This window comes from Aythya ferina, assembly GCF_964211825.1.
Source record: "Aythya ferina genome assembly, chromosome: 10".
NCBI classification, from domain to species: domain Eukaryota; kingdom Metazoa; phylum Chordata; class Aves; order Anseriformes; family Anatidae; genus Aythya; species Aythya ferina.
Genome location: NC_140306.1, coordinates 20,800,747 through 20,820,178, shown reverse-complemented (window position 1 = coordinate 20,820,178; position 19,432 = coordinate 20,800,747). Strand labels below are relative to the sequence as shown.

Below are 19,432 nucleotides of genomic sequence, written 5' to 3'. Positions count from 1 at the left end.
CTCCCTCTCTCGTAACAGTTAAGTACTTCTTATTATAGGCTGTCCTCATTCCTCTCTGTCGTGGACTAAAAAACCCAAGCTGTTCCAAAATTTCCTATGAGGCCATATTTTCCAAACTTTTTTCACCCCCTGCATTCCCTGGAACCTTTTTGGTTTTTATTATATTTTAAATGCGGTATCCCACACCAGGCACATTACCTTCATCTAAGACATTATCAGGACAGAATCTATTAGAATACTTATATTCAGGCTTTCCAAATCTCTTGATGATGTATCTCTGAACTATCTCTGAAGTGAATTTGATTCTTTTTCTTTTCTTTTGAAATATTTTCTAAATTTTAATGAACAATCTCTTTTCAGAGCTCATTCAGGTGCGGAGATCTACATTTTCTACTCTTGTATCCATTTAGCAGGACAACATTTTGCAAAGCAAAATACAGTTTTGCAGACAGAGAATACTGAAATAATTCAGGATAGGATCTTACTGCCCATAGGAAAAAAAAATGAGTCAGAAGCCAAATCACGATGTCTTCCTATGGTGACCACCTAAAATGAGCACAGCTCCATTCAGAGTTCAGATCCTAAAATAAAAGTTAATAAACCTCCAGCCTCCATGGAGATTTTACCCACTGTCTTATAATAGGCTTAGATACAGCAATGCAGCTTCCATTACAAGTAAGTTCATATTTCCGATGTCCTCAAGCAAAGTAAAAATATAGTTTGATTAAATATTTCCTTGGTAGTAATAACCAGTCTTAGTGTTTAAAGAACAGTCCTATTTAAAAAAAAAAAAAAAACAAAAAAACTTTTGATCCTTTTGATTTTTCTTACTGTATGAAAGTGGAAAAGAGATAATGAAGGGCACAACAACATTTAAAGAAACTCTTTCCAAGTCAAATTTGAGATGCTTTGGGGATTTTCATGCACACATAAGGCTGTAAATTGATATGGAGTTCTGCCAGAAAGCAAAATATTTTGTATTTCCATTTGTTCATTCTGCTAAAGGAGTACAGCAAGCCAATTCATGCCAAGTCTGATTTATACTTTCTAAATTGATTTTAAGAAAAGAACAAAAAAAAAAAAAAAAAGAGGGAAATGTCTCATTTAACTCTGTTAAGAGTATACAAATTTACAATTGTTTGTAGTTAATAAATTCCAGTTATTTATGATGACAAGAAAACAACAGGCAGGCAAAAGAGAAACGCATTTACTTAATTACTTAAACTAATAAATGCAAAATTATTTATTTTCAATAAAGGAAACTGAATGTTCAACTACTGAAAAATAGAGATAAAAGGCACAGTTTGCTGCCCTTAGCAATTGTTGACTGTAACAAGTGGAAGACTGGATCTAGTGATTCCTCACAGAAGCCCCTTAATTTGTAAAGCTTAGCAATGGACATCTGCTGCTGAAATAAGTTGTCTGCACAGATTTATATTTCAGATAAAGGTTGCTGAGAAGGCTTTGTTGTTTTTCCAGAAACCTAACGAGTATTATAGAATGTACAATATTTTTTCCTAATCTCAGTGAAAAATACTCCTTCCCACAAAATTAAGGAAAATATCAGGGCATTCTACTCTGCAAGGTATTTGCAAAGACAGAGAATGTAAACATATTGTTTTATTCCTTTCTTTCACAACGAGGCTCACTGTATTACTCTGTTTTCAGAAAAAAAAATGGCCTTTAAAATTTCAAATTAGAAAAGAGATTAAAAAACTTTAATATGCCAACATTTTTTACAGAAATTGTCCTTAGAAATTATATTGAAAGAAACAAAGCTTAATTTGAAATGTACTTGCTTGCCATATGTGCCTTTCCATCCAAAGCTTGAAAAAACAATCAAAATTCAGCCTCATTATTCCCTAGTAATGCAATGTCTAATCAAAATTAGGATCCCTCTTCTTGAATATAAAAGTAGAACATTTAGCGACGTTATGCACAGTTTATCTATCATTAACAGCCTTACCAAAAAAAAAGGCCAACTGTTACCTACTAATAACCATCTATCTTTGCTGGCCAGAAGACAAAGACATGCAGGCTTTAGTTAAGCATCCAGAAAGTATGCCAACTTTTACAACTTTAATATTCGAACTTGGCTGAAAAGTGTCATAGTGCTAATAATCATGAAGGGTCTTGGTACTTCCTGGGCTTATTTTACCTGAAAAATGTCTGTATGCTCCCCAGATGAGACAGGCAGCAACATTAAACATCTGGATGTGGAAGCAAGTCACAACAGGGGAGAAGGAATACGAAGTAGAAACCCATCATAAGCAAACCAATGGCTACATAGTTCATAACTATCTCCAGTAAAAGCTTCAGTTATCATTTCTGATTACTGAGAGATTCCCCAGATTTTAGGGCTATTTACACTACACATTTGACTTTCTGCATAAAACTACCAAGCTCATTTCAAGACACAACAAACAAGAAGAGAAGAAAAAGGAAATTATTAATGTTTGGAAATGTAGTCTACTGGGAGGAAATAAATCAATTATTTCACAGTACTCAAACTGGGATTAATGCATTCATATACTACATAATTCCAGAGAATCACTCAAAGTATTTTTGAACTTTATACTTCTGCAGTATTTGAATTTTTAAAAAGGACGCAGGTTGTGTTTGCCTCTGTCCTTCCGATAGGGGGTATCGAAGCTGAAAGGCGTGCTGTTCACATAAACTCGTGGCTTCGAGACTGGTGTGACCGGCAGAACTTTGGGTTCTTTGATCATGGGAAGGTCTATGCTACACCGGGCCTGATGGCACCGGATGGGATGCGCCTCTCTCGGAGAGGGGTAAGGATCTTTGGTCAGGAGTTGGCAGGGCTGATAGATAGGGCTTTAAACTAGAGTCGAAGGGGGAAGGGGCTAAAACCAGGCACGCCAGTGAAGACCTAAGGGATGGTACGTTAGAATCAGAGGGGCTGTGTGCCAGTGAGGTCCTTCGGTCAGATCCACAAGGTGCTGAGTGTAAGGAGACGCACCTGAAGTGCTGCTACACGAACGCACGCAGTATGAGGAATAAAATGGATGAGCTAGAAGTCCTGGCCCAGTCCCGCAACTACGACATCATCGGCATAAGCGAAACCTGGTGGGATGAGTCCTGTGACTGGGGTGTTGCGATAGATGGTTACAGGCTCTTCAGGAGGGACAGGCAGGGTAGGCGAGGTGGTGGAGTGGCGATGTATGTGAAGCAGGGGCTGGACTGTGTGGAACTTCAGGTCAGCAATGGCAAAGTTGAGAGCCTCTGGGTAAGGATCAAGGGACGAACGAATAAAGGGGATGTCGTTGTGGGAGTCTATTACAGACCGCCTGGCCAGGACGATAGCGCCGATAAATTATTCTTTACAGAACTAAGAGAGGCCTCAAGATTAACTCCCCTTGTCCTTATGGGGGACTTCAACTTGCCAGACGTTAACTGGGAGTGCCACACGGCTGACACGAGCAAGTCCAGGAGGTTCATGAAGCACCTAGATGATAACTTCTTGGTGCAGGTGCTAACGGAGGCAACTAGGAAAGGTGCCCTCCTAGACCTGTTGCTGGAGAACAGAGAGGGTCTGGTGGGAGATGTGGTGATTGGTGGCCGCCTTGGTCATAGTGACCATGAAGTGGTTGAGTTCAAAATTTACAGTGACAGAAGGAAAAGTGCCACCAAAACCTCATCCCTAGATATGGGGAAAGCAGACTTCAGGCTGCTCAGGGAACTAGTCAGCAAGGTCCCCTGGGAAACTGCTCTTGAAGGCCTCGATGTCCACCAGTGCTGGTCATTCTTTAAGCAATGCCTCCTAGAAGCACAAGATCAGGCAATTCCTAAATATCGCAAGTCAGGCAGGCGGGGCAGGAGGCCGGCGTGGCTGACCAGGAACATTCTAATGGAGATTAGGCAGAAACAGGGAGTGTTTCGCTACTGGAAGGAGGGCCAGGTGTCATGGAAAGAATACAGGGATGCTGTTCGTGTTTGTAGGGAGAAAGTTCGTGTGGCCAAAGCACACCTAGAGTTGAAGCTGGCTGTGTCTGTGAGAGAAAATAAAAAGGTTTTTTTTAGATATGTGAATGGAAAAAGGAGAACTAAAGAATACATAGGGCCACTCCTTCATAGGGAAGGTCTCCTCACAGACAATGACATAGGCAAAGCAGAGATGCTTAACGCCTTCTTTGCCTCTGTCTTCAATGCCAATGATGGGCTTCGGGACCCAGGGTGCCCTGAGCTGGAGGACCGGGACGGTGGGGATGACAAACTCCCAACCAACCCTGAATGTGTGCGGGATTTGCTGCTCCATCTGGATCCCTAAAAGTCCATGGGTCCGGATGGGATTCATCCCCGGGTGCTGAAAGAGCTGGCGGACGTCATCGCGGAACCTCTCTCAATTATTTTTCAACGATCCTGGGAATTTGGAGAGGTCCCGGTAGACTGGAAGCTGGCAAATGTTGTGCTGATTTTCAAGAAGGGTCAGAAAGAAGACCCTAGCAATTACAGGCCTGTCAGTCTCACGTCAGTGCCTGGTAAAATCATGGAGAAGATGGTTCTCGAACTTATTGAGGCGCACCTGGGGGACAAAGCAGTCATTGGTCCCAGCCAGCATGGGTTTGTGAAGGGTAGATCCTGCCTAACTAACCTGATTTCCTTTTATGATAAGATCACCTGTATGGTGGACCAAGGGAAACCAGCTGATGTGATTTTTTTGGACTTCAGCAAGGCTTTTGACACGGTTTCCCATAGGATCCTACTGGACAAAATGTCCACCATACAGCTAAATAAAAACATCATACGATGGGTGAGCAATTGGCTAACGGGCAGGGCCCAAAGGGTTATGGTAAATGGGGCTGCGTCAGGCTGGCGGGCGGTCACCAGTGGGGTCCCTCAAGGCTCCATTTTAGGGCCGGTACTTTTCAATATTTTTATAAACGATCTGGATGTAGGAATAGAAGGTATTTTGAGCAAGTTTGCTGATGACACCAAACTTGGAGGAGTTGTGGACTCGAATGAGGGTGGAAAGGCCTTGCAGAGGGATCTGGATAGGTTGGAGAGCTGGGCGATCACCAACCGCATGAAGTTCAATAAGAGCAAGTGCCGGGTCCTGCACCTGGGACGGGGAAACCCTGGCTGCATGTACAGACTGGGCGATGAGATGCTGGAGAGCAGCCTAGAAGAGAGGGATCTGGGGGTCGTGGTAGACAGCAAGTTGAATATGAGCCAGCAGTGTGCCCTGGCAGCCAGGAGGGCCAACCGTGTCCTGGGGTGCATCAAGCACAGCATCGCTAGTAGGTCAAAGGAGGTGATTGTCCCACTCTACTCTGCGCTGTGCGGCCTCACCTCGAGTACTGTGTGCAGTTCTGGGCACCACAGTATAAAAAGGACATGAAACTGTTGGAGAGTGTCCAGAGGAGGGCCACGAAGATGGTGAAAGGCCTGGAGGGGAAGACGTACGAAGAATGGCTGAGGTCACTGGGCCTGTTCAGCCTGGAGAAGAGGAGGCTGAGGGGAGACCTCATCACAGTCTACAACATCCTCGTAAGGGGGTGTCGAGAGGCAGGAGACCTTTTCTCCATTAACACCAGTGACAGCACCCGCGGGAACGGGGTTAAGCTGAAGCAGGGGAAATTTAGGCTTGACATCAGGAGGGGGTTCTTCACAGAGAGGGTGGTTGCACACTGGAACAGGCTCCCCAGGGAAGTGGTCACTGCACCGAGCCTGTCTGAATTTAAGAAGAGATTGGACTGAGCACTTAGTCACATGGTCTGAACTTTTGGGTAGACCTATGCGGTGTCAAGAGTTGGACTTGATGATCCTTAAGGGTCCCTTCCAACTCAGGATATTCTATGATTCTATGATTCTATGATCTTATCTGCTGTCTTGTTCTGCAATCAATGTTTTATTTTGCCAGCAGAATTATTTAGGAAAATAAATAAATAAATAAATAAAATTTGATTTCTAGTATATCTCAAGATCAATTCATGTATTTAAGCTCTTCCCACCCATCAAAATTACATAGTACTCAAAAACAAACAAAACCCACCAATATCAAAGCAGAGGTGCAGAAATGAAGAGGAGAATGCTCTGTGGAATTTACTATATATGTGTATACTGTACATGTTGGGATACTCACTTCATTCATCCATCAGTACCCTAGATTCTTTGAGAACAAGTTCTAAGGAAAGCCCAAGAATTACATTAATTAAATTCTCAAGGCAACACTAGCAGAGAAATATAGTAAAGATCCACATTAATTATTCCAAACAATAATTCTGTATGGTAAAATGAATAGAGAACCAACACAAATGAAGGAAAGTGTACGAATCGAGTGTACCATCTAACTTCAGATTTGCTGTTCAGTCAAGGACAAGAGTCAGGATTTTACCACTTGCTCCAAATCATTTTTTAGAGGAGCCTACCTGTCCTCATGCATTACCTACAAATCCTGTTTCCTCAGTCTTGACTCCTAATCTAAGTCTGTCAGTTACTAGGCTAGGCTGTGCAAATATACATTCCAATGAAAATATTAGACTATATACCAATATTAAATTTATGAATACACAGATAATATTCAAAATGAACAAAAAACTCTGGAAAAACATAAACTAGTGGTTTTTCACCAAAGCATGCAAAGCATTTTGAGGGATTTACTAAACACTACCGCTGAATTACTTCTGTGGCTCACAATGTGGAGTAAAGATTAAGTAAACCACTGTCTTGCCTGACAAGGAAAACATCTATTTTAGAACACTTCAAAAATTTGGTTGATAGGTCATTATGAAGACATATTCATTTTACCTTAGGCTGCTAAACTGCTAAAATGAAGTTTCATAGATGGTGCCATAAATTTTACAGACTCTGTATGACAGTGACATTTGCTTGTATGTTTTTAATAATATAGTAATACCGAAGCAATACATATGACAAAAAAGAAAAAAAAAGAAAAAAAAAAAAGCAAGCTGTACAGAGATTTAAAATAGATATATTTAACTCTATGCTGTTGTAACAATAACTGACTTAACTATTTGAGAAACTTTTAAAATACCTGCCATTCCTAGAAATATAAGTACTTCACTACTTTGAATTAAATTATTGGAAGTTATTTTTTCAAAGCACATGCTGGATCTGGATCAAAGAGAGATTTGCGTAAGAACTTCATTCTAATTCACTTCAAGAAATCCTAGTGTTTCAAAGTAGCATTTATAATGATTACTAACACACATAAAAGAAGGGCAATGAAGGTTTTTGTTTGTTTGTTTGTTTTTAATATAAGGCAGTTAGTTCCACATACAATGCACACATTTTCCTCCGTGACAGTATAAAACAATCTTGCATACTCAGATAACACTTGTATACCTAGATAACGCAAAGTCTCAGTTACTGGAAAACTCATATATTCACCAATTTTTCTTTCAAATTGCCATTCTACAGAGGCTGATTCAAACAGGAAAGATCAAAAAACTGAAGTGTGACCAGCCTCAGAAAGACAGACTTGTATTTTAAATGTAATATGAGATTTTAGGTCTTTCCTTTCTTCAAGGCACTGTTTGAAATGGCTTAAACAGCAGGGTTTTTGGGGTCACTTTCCTGTGGCCAGAGTAGAAGCATTGAAAATAACATGCCATTTTTAACGAATTAGTCCTGAAAGAAGATATGGTAAAGATTTCATCGATCTTATGGATGGGGAAACAGAAAGGAGAACCTAAATCTTCAAAATTCAAGGTCACTCAAAATACCTGAAAGGTTTTAGCCTCTTGTTTGGGGATATATAACATGGAATAATTTAATTTCCGGTTATAACGTATTTTTTTTTCTTAAATGATACTAAAATTAGAACAATGAGGGTGGTAGGTAAGAACAATTGCAAATATTTATCTCCTCTAGGATTTGGAGACAAGAACACTGAATCTGTACAGGGACTGTCTAGAAAAATAATCAGTTCTGAAAAGTTAAATACTGGAAAGGGAAAGGATCCTGGTTTTACATGGGACAAACAGTTTGCAGATATAAAATATAATATTCTATGTTTGAATAATAAGGATTTTTGGTAAAAGCATATAAAAATCAAACTATTGGTGAATAGAAGAGGATTAGTCTGTCTTTTCTTCAGATTCTCTAATACCTCTTATATCTGATTACAAAAGCCTGCTGAAATATATTTTTATATATCAGTGTATCTTTAAATTTAAATAATATATACATAAAGTAACTCTTAGGTATGATCTGCATTTTTAGCAGGCATCAGTAGTATTACTTTAAATGTTATTTCTTTTATTCTTGTAAGCCATATAATGATGTTTTTTTTCCTAAGACATCTCTTACCTGATAAATTCTTTCTATTGGTCTCACAACATTACTCTGTGGCAGAGACCAGGGAGTAATCTAACAGTTACTGTTCCCTTTTGCTATGGCACTTTGTACTATGGAATTTAATGCTATGGCACCATCTACCATGGAATTTAATGCACCTGCCATGCATTTGAAGGATGGCTTCCCCAGAACCTTGTGTGTCACATACCTGTAGAAAGACAAGATGCTATATAAAAGTATGAATCTAAGTACTTTCCATTTTCTTCTCATCTTTTACTGCTTGGTAGCAGAAAATAATGGCAATGAGAAAACATTTACCCATGTTTAATCATTTTGAAAAGTAACGGTAAGTCTATTCGTTTGAAAGAACTACATACAAGTTATAACTATATCAACATGGTAAAGAATGGCAGAAAGTGACCCTCTGGGGTCTGCAAAGATTCTGAGAGTGGCTGATCTTTAGGCCATCCGTATAAGGAATGCTTAATGCACAGAAAGAAAACAAAAATGTCTACCAAGAAGCTTGCAATAATGTAAAACAGGATTCCCTATGCACTGATTTTTCCCTTGTGTCAAAGCAGGAATTATTGCAGTCTTCAGAACAGCTTCATCAGAAAACAGTACGTCAGGGTAGATTCACAGAGACATGGCAATACTTGAATGCACCTCCCAATTACTCACTGGTCTTTGATAAAAAAATGACTGTAAAGATGGCTTTAAGAACAACACAGATTTCTTTTCTGTTTAGAATTACTCTGAATATAAGAAATTTTCAGGTTACCGGAGAATTTCCATTTCTCTCTAATTTAGCTACACTGCCCTTCCCTTGGTACAGTGTTCCAGTTATATATGCACAGCAATGAGGGCTAGCTTCTTTTCAGACACCACAACACTTTATTGGTAAAGTTTTATTGTTCTTACAATGAGCAAATTCTACAATTTTTAGATCATGTTTAGAATAATAATAATAAAAAAAATTCCATGGGCAGTTTGAAGAAACTGATCGTTATAATGTAAGCTATAGGTGGAATGATAACAGAGAACACTAAGACAAAAAAATTTAAGCATAAATGTGTTTTCACTGCAAAAAAACATGCTGTCAGTACTATTGTCTCTGTCTCCTGCAAATAAACTGAGCTCTGTAAAAACAGTAATAAATATGCTGCTACCACAAATATATTAAAGCCTTATCTCCTTCTTTCACACTTTCTATAGAAACTTGCATTCATTTAAGCAAAAACTCAAAATCTCAGTTGAAAGAGGCAGGAGGAAATTTCAAAAACAAATTACTTTTTTTTTTTTTACTTTTTTTTCTTTCCCCCAGTAAGGAACTGCATTCTCACAGTGAACTGTCATTTAATAGTTACAGATGGTGAAACAGCAACAGTAACGCTCAACTCCTCTTAGTAACAGTCTGTAGTCTCACTGATATTAGGAATTTTTGCCTATATTAAAAGAGTTGATTCTTCATGCTTCCAATGAGCCACAGCATAGATTTGCATACAAAGTCTGTTATAATTGATCCCTTTCTACAAAAATAGAATCAACCAAAAACTACAAAGAAAACAGGAGTGAAGACTTTGTAATAAGAGTTGGACAGAGTTGGATGCCCGCCATGGGCAGGCATAACTCAGGTTTCCATTTTATAGTAATGCTGTATTTTCTCTTTTCCTGCTTTAAACTCTTGCAGTTATCTGCAATAAACAACATTCTGGCACAGCTTTATTTTTAGTCAAATCCCTTCCAGGAACAGAGTGATTTTACATGAACTGCGTATCCCACACTGATGCTTTCTGTAATCCACTCCTCAGACCAAATAGTGACGAGGAATACTCACTTGACACAAATTAAAATGAGATGTTCTGACCAAAATGTGAACCTTTATATAGGTATTTGAGAACATTATCCATAATCCTACTTTAGTCTCCCAAGTCTGACAAATAAATACTTCAAATTTTGTCCCTTTACCACTCCTCAAATTTCTGCCTCCAAATCCATTTTGCCTAACAGGAACACTGTCAACTTTATAAGAAAACCTAAAATTTGAAGTAGATGCTGGAAACTTTGAAAATTTTGTAATAGAAAAAAATACAAATTTCATGGTACATTTACAATCTCAATTTAAAGAGGACAAGATTAACGCATGTACTTCTTTCTCTCTGAATGGCTGTGACTGACTGATAGTTTCATGCAAAATAGTTTTTCCACTATTTGGTCCAAAGCATGCAAACAGACTAGGGAGAAGGAAAAAAATTTCAAAGCATATTCTTTCAAAATGCTTCATATCCCCCAAAATCTCTAGTTCAGTTACTAAACGTTACAGAAAGAAAAGTAAAAAGCCAGATTAGAGGTTTCTGAATTACCTTGCATATGCTTGCTCTTTCAGGATAGTATTCAGCATATCTTACTGCATTTTAAATCATATTTTAAATATGAGAAGAGTGGAAAATGGGTCTTGTTTCATGTTGTAGCTACCCAATTTTCTATAAAACGGCTTGGTTTCTGGTATAATAAGCCATAAGGCTTCTCTAACTTAATTCCTACTTCAGATTCAGTAACTACTGGTATCTAGAGAAAACTGTTCAGAAGAGCATCCTGAAATTAACTGAGCAATGTCCAACAATTAAAAATCAGGTATTTTAAATTTTAAATCTGTACATTTAATCTCTAATCTGTAGCTGCCAAACTTCACTTTATAGTCTTTAGGTACTTTTATACTCTTAGCTGGTAAACTGAAGATCTTTGCTATCTAATTTATATTCTCTGATAAAATCACACCTCTGATAATCTAGGCAAACTGGTCACTTAATATCATTTGTTACAGAACAGTATTTTTAAACCTGAAGATTGTATGGAATCTTTACACAAAAGATAGTCATTTACATCTCCTTTTCCTTAACATAATATATTCCAATTAATGATGATATAGAATCATGTCTTTTAAAAATATTTCTCTGATAATGGTTATTATTTCTATTAAATTAAAATCCCTTGCTGACAGAGAGTTTAGATTAATCAATAAATTCATTTAATAAAGGATCAAGATCTTAGGGAGAGGAGTCAGTAAGTGTTCTTTAAGAATTGAACATATACGTCATGAAGTTGATTCTGCATATTTCCATCCTCCTTTTTTCTTGTAAGATTATATTTCTACATTAAGTTCCTGCTAATAGGAAGTGAAGAACATATACTGCTTTGAAAATAACGAACAAAAAATAAAAAAATAAAAAAAATTTACCTGCAACGACTGGGGATTTTCTGTCATCCAAAAGTTGAATAGCTGTACTGGCTGTCACTACATTGCTTTTGTTTGCTGTTTCTGCAAGATGTATTAATTAAAAAAAAAAAAAAAAGAAGTAAGATACTGCAGAATAAAGAAATTCAGCTTTCCACCCTCACCCCCTGGTTTGAAATAATTGAGTGAATAATGTGCTCACAAAATGTGTTCATAAGACAGCAAACCTCATAGTGTATGTACGCATACAATATACAGGCACTAGCATTTCAAAATTCCCCATCCCAACAAGCTTAAAACACTGACTTGGGTAATCACACTCTTGCCTTCTCTGCAAAAAATGGCAACAAAGGTGACAACTGGTAGGGCTTCTCTGTGATGTTGACACTTGGTCTGTTGGACTTGATTACAATACTAGACTGTAAGTTGAACCTAAGCAAATATTCAACAATAATTGTTACACGTCATCTTGGGTGTTCACTTTGAGCCCTATAGAAGATGAACCTGGTCAAGGGACCAGTAAAGAAGCTGCAAATTTCAATGTATGTATTAACACTTCAGATTAACTACAGAGCCTACTCCATATTGACATGCTTAGTATCTTTTCAGTATCATATATGGCTCAGAATGTAGAGTGTGACAAAATTATAGACCTGTACTAAATGGGATTGAATAGACAAAGCTCCCAGGTATTTGCTCAGCAGCTCTTCTGTACCAGAGTGGAAAATGATCAGCATTAAAAATGTTCTCCTTGTCTTCAGCTGTCAGGAAATCTCTTAAGAAAGAAGAGAGAAAGAAAATACTTGTTTGTGGCATGCCGCACAGTAGTATCTATCTTCAAAAGACAAGAAAAAACAAAACTCATTCTTTCAGAAAAGAAAATGGTTTGGGACATTTTTCTAATACCATTCATACAACAAAAGGTTAACTTTAGCACCTAATAATTATTTGAGGTAGACTTGCAATTGCTTTTGTATTGAAGGATGGAAAAAATAGTAAACTAAGTACCACTAAATACATTTGTACAGATATAAAATAAAAATGTTTAATCTAAATTCTCTCTCAGAAGAATGCAAGAACAGTGAATTGTGCAATGTGAAAAAGGCAATGAAGGTTTGGTAATTTGTTGCCAGTGACCTAGGTTTTTAAGAAAAAAAAGTAATTAATATCCTACTTTGCAAAGAATATATAAGGGAGGTAGTGGACAACTACATACTTCATTCTTCAATGATCTCATGGAATACTGACAAAAGAAAGTTCCTATGGGGAAAAACAGCAAGTACAGTCTCAATGCCATTGTTCTAGTTTACTGTCTAGAGGTAAGAAATTGTAGTACTATTGATCTTACCTGTCAGGCTACTCACACTGAAGCAATATTTTCTGGTCATATAAACATCATACAATTTATATTCAATAAACAAATTATCATAAACATCAAGTACAGATTTTCTTTTACATACATAATGCATATAGATTTGCCTGACACTATCAAGCTGCTGCCTGGTAAAGGCATTATTTTTCAGACCTGATTTTATAGCTCTCTGTTCTAAGAAACCTCTACCTTCACCGCATCAGATCTTCAAGGAAGCAAGAAAGGAAAGTTTTGAATTATGAGATCTCTTGATTATCCTTCCTGTGGATCCTAGTCCACATCTGTCACTCAGATTTCAAAAGCAAAAAAATTTTGCAAAACAGTAACATAAAAACCCTGAAATATTTGTTTTTAAATGAAATATTTTAAAAAATGAAAAAACCCTTGGCATCTGCAGATGTAGCATATCCTGAACTCTCCTCTGAATCTCCTCTGAAGAATAAAGATGTGAAGCTAACTCCAGAAAAGTGGAGGGAAAAGTAAATGTATAGGATACAGGTATACAATAGCTCATTGTTCCCATTGAAGAAAGAATTTAAAGGATCCTATTATCTTTCTAATTTGTTCTATGTATTTCAGCGCACCAGAGCAAAACCCTGGAAGAGACAGTAGATATGCTTCCTAAAATAAACATTTTTTTACACATTGTTGCCAAGCATAGCTTTGTTACTTACTGATTAGTAAGCTGTTCTGGACCCACAAACAGGTTGATACGAGATAGTCCAGTCCGTGTTCCAAGGAAGGCAACTTCCACTCCCTTGTCAGAATTTCTGAAATAAAGCAGAACACAAACAAAGATAATGTTTCCAGGCAGTAAACAGATAAAGCTATGTTACCAGTCACAGAAGATACAAGTGTACACATTTTTTAGAAAGATAGTTTTAAAATGGTTTTTTGTTTGTTTGTTTGTTTTACTTTGAAGTCAAATGTGCTTTGGCAAACATACGATGTGGAAATGCTATTTAGACCAAGAGCAACTGAAAAGTAAAAGAAGGTAAATTTGGCAAGATCTGGGGGATGGGATGACACGGAAGCCAGAATAAAAAAGGGTCAGCATAGGTACATAACAACCATTTGATAGCCACTGGCACCAAGTGACTGAAGACGAGCATGAAATCCAGACAGTTCCCTTTCTATTCAACATCTCTATGGTACATCTACACTTCAAGTTTTAGGTGTGTGATTTGCCTCTAGACCTTAGGAAAAAATGTGGCAGGTAGGTCAGGCTGAACCCTGTTACTCCATCACTAGCTACAGTACCAAGGTAGCTGCTTTAAAGAAACTACTTGTTAGGGCAACAAGAGCTTCAGATATATTATCACAAAGTGTCCTGTCTAATTAGCATAAATCAGAATATAAAAGGGGATCAAATGTCTCCACAGCTGTCTTCCTTGTGTTTACTGGATCTGTTGTTATTTCACTGTGTAGGAGGATTCCTAGAAACTTTATGCTTCTATATAAATTGATTGGTGCCTAGAGTATATGAGCATACAAAAATTTTCAATCTTTATCTTCTGAGACGACACTGGATAATCCTTAGCTCTATGAAATAGATCTCACTTCATCTGATTTTACTCATTTAGTATGTTTTTTAGACACTATTATTTTTCATGTAACTTTAAAAACATATATAGATTTTGTTAAATTTGAATATCATCAGGATAACTCCCAGAATTGCCTTTCAGCAATAGTATCTCATGCAAACTACTAATCTTAACATGTTTTCTCTAATGAATATAACATCTTGTTGCTTAACACTTAGCTCTGGAAAACTAAAAAAAAAAAATAAAAAAAATAAAAAAGAGGATTACAGAAATGATTTGTTTTACCAGGGCAATTTTTTCTGTATATAATTTGTTTCAAGATAAATTAGCAGTTCCATAAACAATTTTTGTAAATTATACATTAAATTCCTCAATTATTCTAAACAGTTTGTTAGAAAGTCACAACTGTGTGCTGTGGTTAGTATACAATTACATTAGTTATACTGTAAAATTTGAGTAACCTTAAAACTAATCATCATGATGTACATACTATAAAATAAACACGTAATACTGAATCAAAATTAGTGCTAGTTAGAGTGAAATGGTTAATATATTTTTTCCATGCATTTTAATGCAGTTGAAAAATTAAAACTCTTAGGCAAATAATCAGAAAGGGACTAGAAAACTGATGCAAACAAATCTTGCTAATCTGACAAAGCATCAGAATTTGTAAGGTATTTCATCAGTTCTTCAATATAACTATTAAAAAGATACCCATAATTATAATAACTGATACAAAGGTTACTTACTCCGATTTATTTAATGCTAGACTGGTCCAATAAGCTTCAATTGGTGCACTCACCACTGCATCAAACAGAACTTCCTGGATCAATTCTTTGTCACCTATTACATTATAGTAAAATCAGTAAACATGTGCATATGGATCTTTTTTTGTTGTTGTTGTTTGTTTGTTTGTTTTTACTGGTTAGGTAACTAGATTTTTGTTTTTACGCTAAACTCTATTTTGTCTGTGATGTACATTCAAACCTTTTGCAGTATTAAGCATTTACTATATTACATGGTGTTTCATTACAAGGTAGTTTATATATATATATAGTTTCATTACAAACAACGATTTTTGGCTAGAAAACACAAAAATGCATTTTCCAATTCATGTAACCCTTTCCCGTATATATCTCATGCTCGCATTTGCACACAAAATAAGGCTAAAACAATTATGCCTACTGAGTCACACTAGCTCTGTTTCTGCAAACATCTTGGAGAAAATATACACTTATCCATGTGCTTTTTTCATTCAGCTTGTCAGTTCAGAAATGCTAATTTTATATATATTCTCCCTAAAACACTCAGGAAATAGCTGGTATATTCTTCAGAAGAGTCAATCAAGGCTTGATTCAGACCAATCCTGTTTGATTTATGAAACCAGATGGAATGATAACGTTGCATAACTACACCATCTGAGCAGAACCTTGAATATTTGGTTCAGGCATATTGTTTACTGTAAAAATCAGAAAGCATTGATATTTTTATTGATACTCTGGAAAAAAGTTCAAAAGCAAACGAAATAGCAAAGTGATATTAGCCATGCAAGCCAATCTCAAGTTATCAATAGTTAAACTACATAGCTTTCTATTTTGTAGAAGGTGCAGTATAACAGTTTTTAGCTACGATAATGTCTACTACATATATATTTAACAAAATACTTGCATTGGAGCAATGGCTCTTTTCCTGTGAGGTATCTTTTAATCGCTTCTAACTGAGTCATTTGACGGTGTTCAGGATGCAAGTCAGTGTTGCAATAGGACCTGAGAACATGTTGTCAAAACATTAAAATGTTAGTATATATAAGCACGATCTTTGTTTTTGAACATAAAGAATTGGTTTTAGAACCAATTCAGAACCTTTGTCTTTGAACATAAAGAACTGGTTTTCAAACAATATGAAACCAAGAAGAGTAACAGACACCAATTTCATGCTTTGTTTAAGGCTTACCATTCATCTGCTAAAGATACATCAGGGTGTTCTAAATCATGTAAACCTGTAACAGGAATAATAATGGTTTATTTAGGGAGCAGTCTGTGTAACAGATGGTTATTAACATACACTCCATAACATAAACCCTTCCCTTCTTGGAAAGTGCATTATTACCACAATATAATAAATCATAGTAAACTATGTTCAAATACACTTCAGGGTCTAACAAACTGGCAAAAGCCAACTAAATCAGATCTAAAAATGAAAAGGAAGGAAAAGTTTTGGGGTTTTTATTCCTGATATTTTTTAACTCATACAAATTGCTCACATGATATATTTGAAGTTTAGAAGAAAACCTAAGTAAAGAGAAATGCACAATGGCTAAAACCCCTCTTATTCATACTCCCTTGTTCTATGTGGCTAGTAAAGTTCTTTATGCTAAACCACATATTTCTCTTTTCACAGAAAAAGAGAAATATGTGGTTTAGCATAAATTATTTATTTCTGTCTTTTAAAAAATATTTCATTAAAAAAACAACTCCTCCCAAAAACGAAGCACACAACCCATGAACACAAACTGCAATTTACTGGATTGTTCAGAATAGGTTTATTGTTCTAACAATAATTCAGAATAGGTTTATTGTTCTAACACGTCATGTAGATGCTTGTAAATAAGAACTAAATCATTAATTATATAGCACAATAAAAATGTACTTTGACAATTTTCAAAACTTCTAAAGCATGTATCAATAGACAATAAGCAAACAGGGTTCAGAAGGCAGGCTCTGGATTTAACCCCCAGAGTACATACTATGTAAAGACAGACCCATGATGGTTAAGGAAAACAGGAAAGTCAAAACTAGAACCACAATTATCATCCTTAGAGAGGACAATGATGTGTCAGTGACAGAGGAACAGTGAAGGAAACAGTGGGAGAAAATGTTATGGCTACATCAACTTCTTTGGTGATGCATCCAGGAGGAAATATCAGACTGGCTGGTAGAAATACATGGCTAGATTAAAGAAAATAGATAGGAGATGTTGGGAACAATTTGGAGAGTAAGATCCAAGAATTCTGCTGTCCTCTTGTTCTACCTAGAAATTTATTTTTTATTCAACTGCTTCATAAAATATAAAGCATTTATTTTTACATTTCTGCCATGAATAGAAATGTATTTTTGTTGCAAGCATACAGCTGAAGAATGAAGACCTAAAAAAATAAAATCATCAATGAAACAAGAAAGAGAATTGGAAACAGAGACCAACATAGACTTAACCATAATATCAGAAAATATTCCTCTCTTGAACAACTTTTTCTCTGCAATTCCTAAAACTTCATCACCTCACAGCGCACAGCTCCTCCACTGCCTACATACACCATGCACAGACTGAAGCCAGCTAGCAGCTCCTGCAGACCCCTTTTGCCTAATCACTTTTGCAAAATGCCTCTGTTCTCTCTTCATCTTCAGGACCCTTAGATTTCGGTCTTGTTGCCAAACAACTTTATTACCATCCAACAGTTGACTCCTCCACACATTTTATTTGCAGACTTACACCCTCACCCAAAAAACAGAAACAAACAAACAAAAAAAAACATAAAGCAAGAAGGGCCTTTCCCCTCATTACTTTTACTATGATGAGGTAGTTTTAGCTCTGAAATGTTTAAAAATGTGTAGCGTGTGAGCAAAAAAGCCATAGCTATTACAGTGCTCTCAGTGGTTACTTCATTCAGAAAATATCACAAATAATTAACATTAGACTATAAGTGGTTTTCTGGAACATTGAGAGAGGAGGACAGAAGATGATGCTCATCTAAAGAAAACTCGCAGTCAGACTATGCTTACTATAAATGAGGAAAAAATCCCATGAAGTAGAAGATCTAAAAAATAAAATAAAATCTAATTTCCTTATGGAATCTGCAGAGAAACATAGAAGCTTTAGCTGTACCACATCAACAATTAAACTACTGTGTCAGGAATGTGACAAGGTAGAGAGTATCTTACCTTCTTCTACAGTTACATTCCCTCTGAAGAAGTATTTTCCATGTCCTCTAGAGAGAGCCACACCTAAACTGTGCAGAGAAATAAAGCAGACCTTGAAATCTGTGACACAATAAAAGACATTCAGAGATATTTTCATTTCTAACACTTCTAGCCAGTGTACTCCAATTAACTTCAAAACTGTTTCCAAGTCCTCACTGACCATATTTATTGTTCAACTAGCTGTTTCAATGCTGATTCAGTTTTGATGTTCCTGCAACAATTGGCTGTATTTATGTTTGTTTAGAGGTGCAGTAAATCATTATTCTCTAGCAAACTAATAAATGAGCCCCTCTAAGCTCACTGCTGTTCACCCAGCATGACATTTCTTCATCTGAGCCTCAAATATGCCCACGGTCTTACAACGATGACAATTTTTTGTAAATCAGACTGAGATGTTGAGAAACTACATAGAAGTGAGAATCAATGGAGCTACTGAGAGGAAAAGATGTCAGATGCAGCAACAGCAGCATGATTCCTCTCAGACCTTTCCTGCTACTCATATTTTTTTCTAGTTCAACATTTTTGCATTGACTTTAGCTTCATAAACTTCCACAGTTAAGTGCCTTATTTTGCATTGGTTTTCAGTCTACCATTTAGACTATTCAAATTTAATGAACTGGCTGAGGGATCCATGACTCTTCCTATTGAATACATACACAGAATACCTTTTGGCATTCATTCATCCAAGGCTAGTAACCTGCCAGTAATCAGTATGACTGAAAATACATGGGCTGATACTTTAAGTACACATAGAGGCACCAAGTCCAAGAGCACACATGCTGCAATCAAAAGCTCAATCTGGAAACCGGCTGAAAGTAAACATCTTTGACATTACAGTGTATATTTTCATAATTGCTGCCCTGCTGTCTTCCTGAAGCTATACACTCATCCCATCTAAACTACATACAGACCATGCTGAAAAAGGCAGTTCTCCTATATTTCTGTCCTAAGGATCAGAAGTCACACTGCATGCACATATGTAGCCCAACATCTGTTTCCTAAATGGGGTAAGAATGACATTGCC

General features: G+C 36.7%; 1 protein-coding gene across 6 annotated transcripts in view; it reads right to left on the bottom strand.

Annotated features, from left to right (window-relative positions):
- The window catches only part of CACNA2D3 (calcium voltage-gated channel auxiliary subunit alpha2delta 3), a 468,808-nt gene that overhangs the window by 81,993 nt on the left and 367,383 nt on the right, over positions 1 to 19,432 (bottom strand). For all 6 annotated transcript variants that reach the window (XR_014696338.1, XR_014696339.1, XM_084530631.1 and 3 more), the window contains exons 21-27: positions 18,370 to 18,437; positions 16,385 to 16,430; positions 16,100 to 16,197; positions 15,181 to 15,274; positions 13,562 to 13,657; positions 12,169 to 12,290; positions 11,519 to 11,599 (exon numbers count right to left, since the gene is read on the bottom strand). Coding sequence is in view for 4 of the 6 variants with exons in the window: in XM_084530631.1 (XP_084386757.1) it covers positions 11,519 to 11,599; positions 12,169 to 12,290; positions 13,562 to 13,657; positions 15,181 to 15,274; positions 16,100 to 16,197; positions 16,385 to 16,430; positions 18,370 to 18,437 (605 nt within the window). In the remaining 2 variants the exon portion in view is untranslated. The remainder of the gene's footprint in view (positions 1 to 11,518; positions 11,600 to 12,168; positions 12,291 to 13,561; positions 13,658 to 15,180; positions 15,275 to 16,099; positions 16,198 to 16,384; positions 16,431 to 18,369; positions 18,438 to 19,432) is intronic.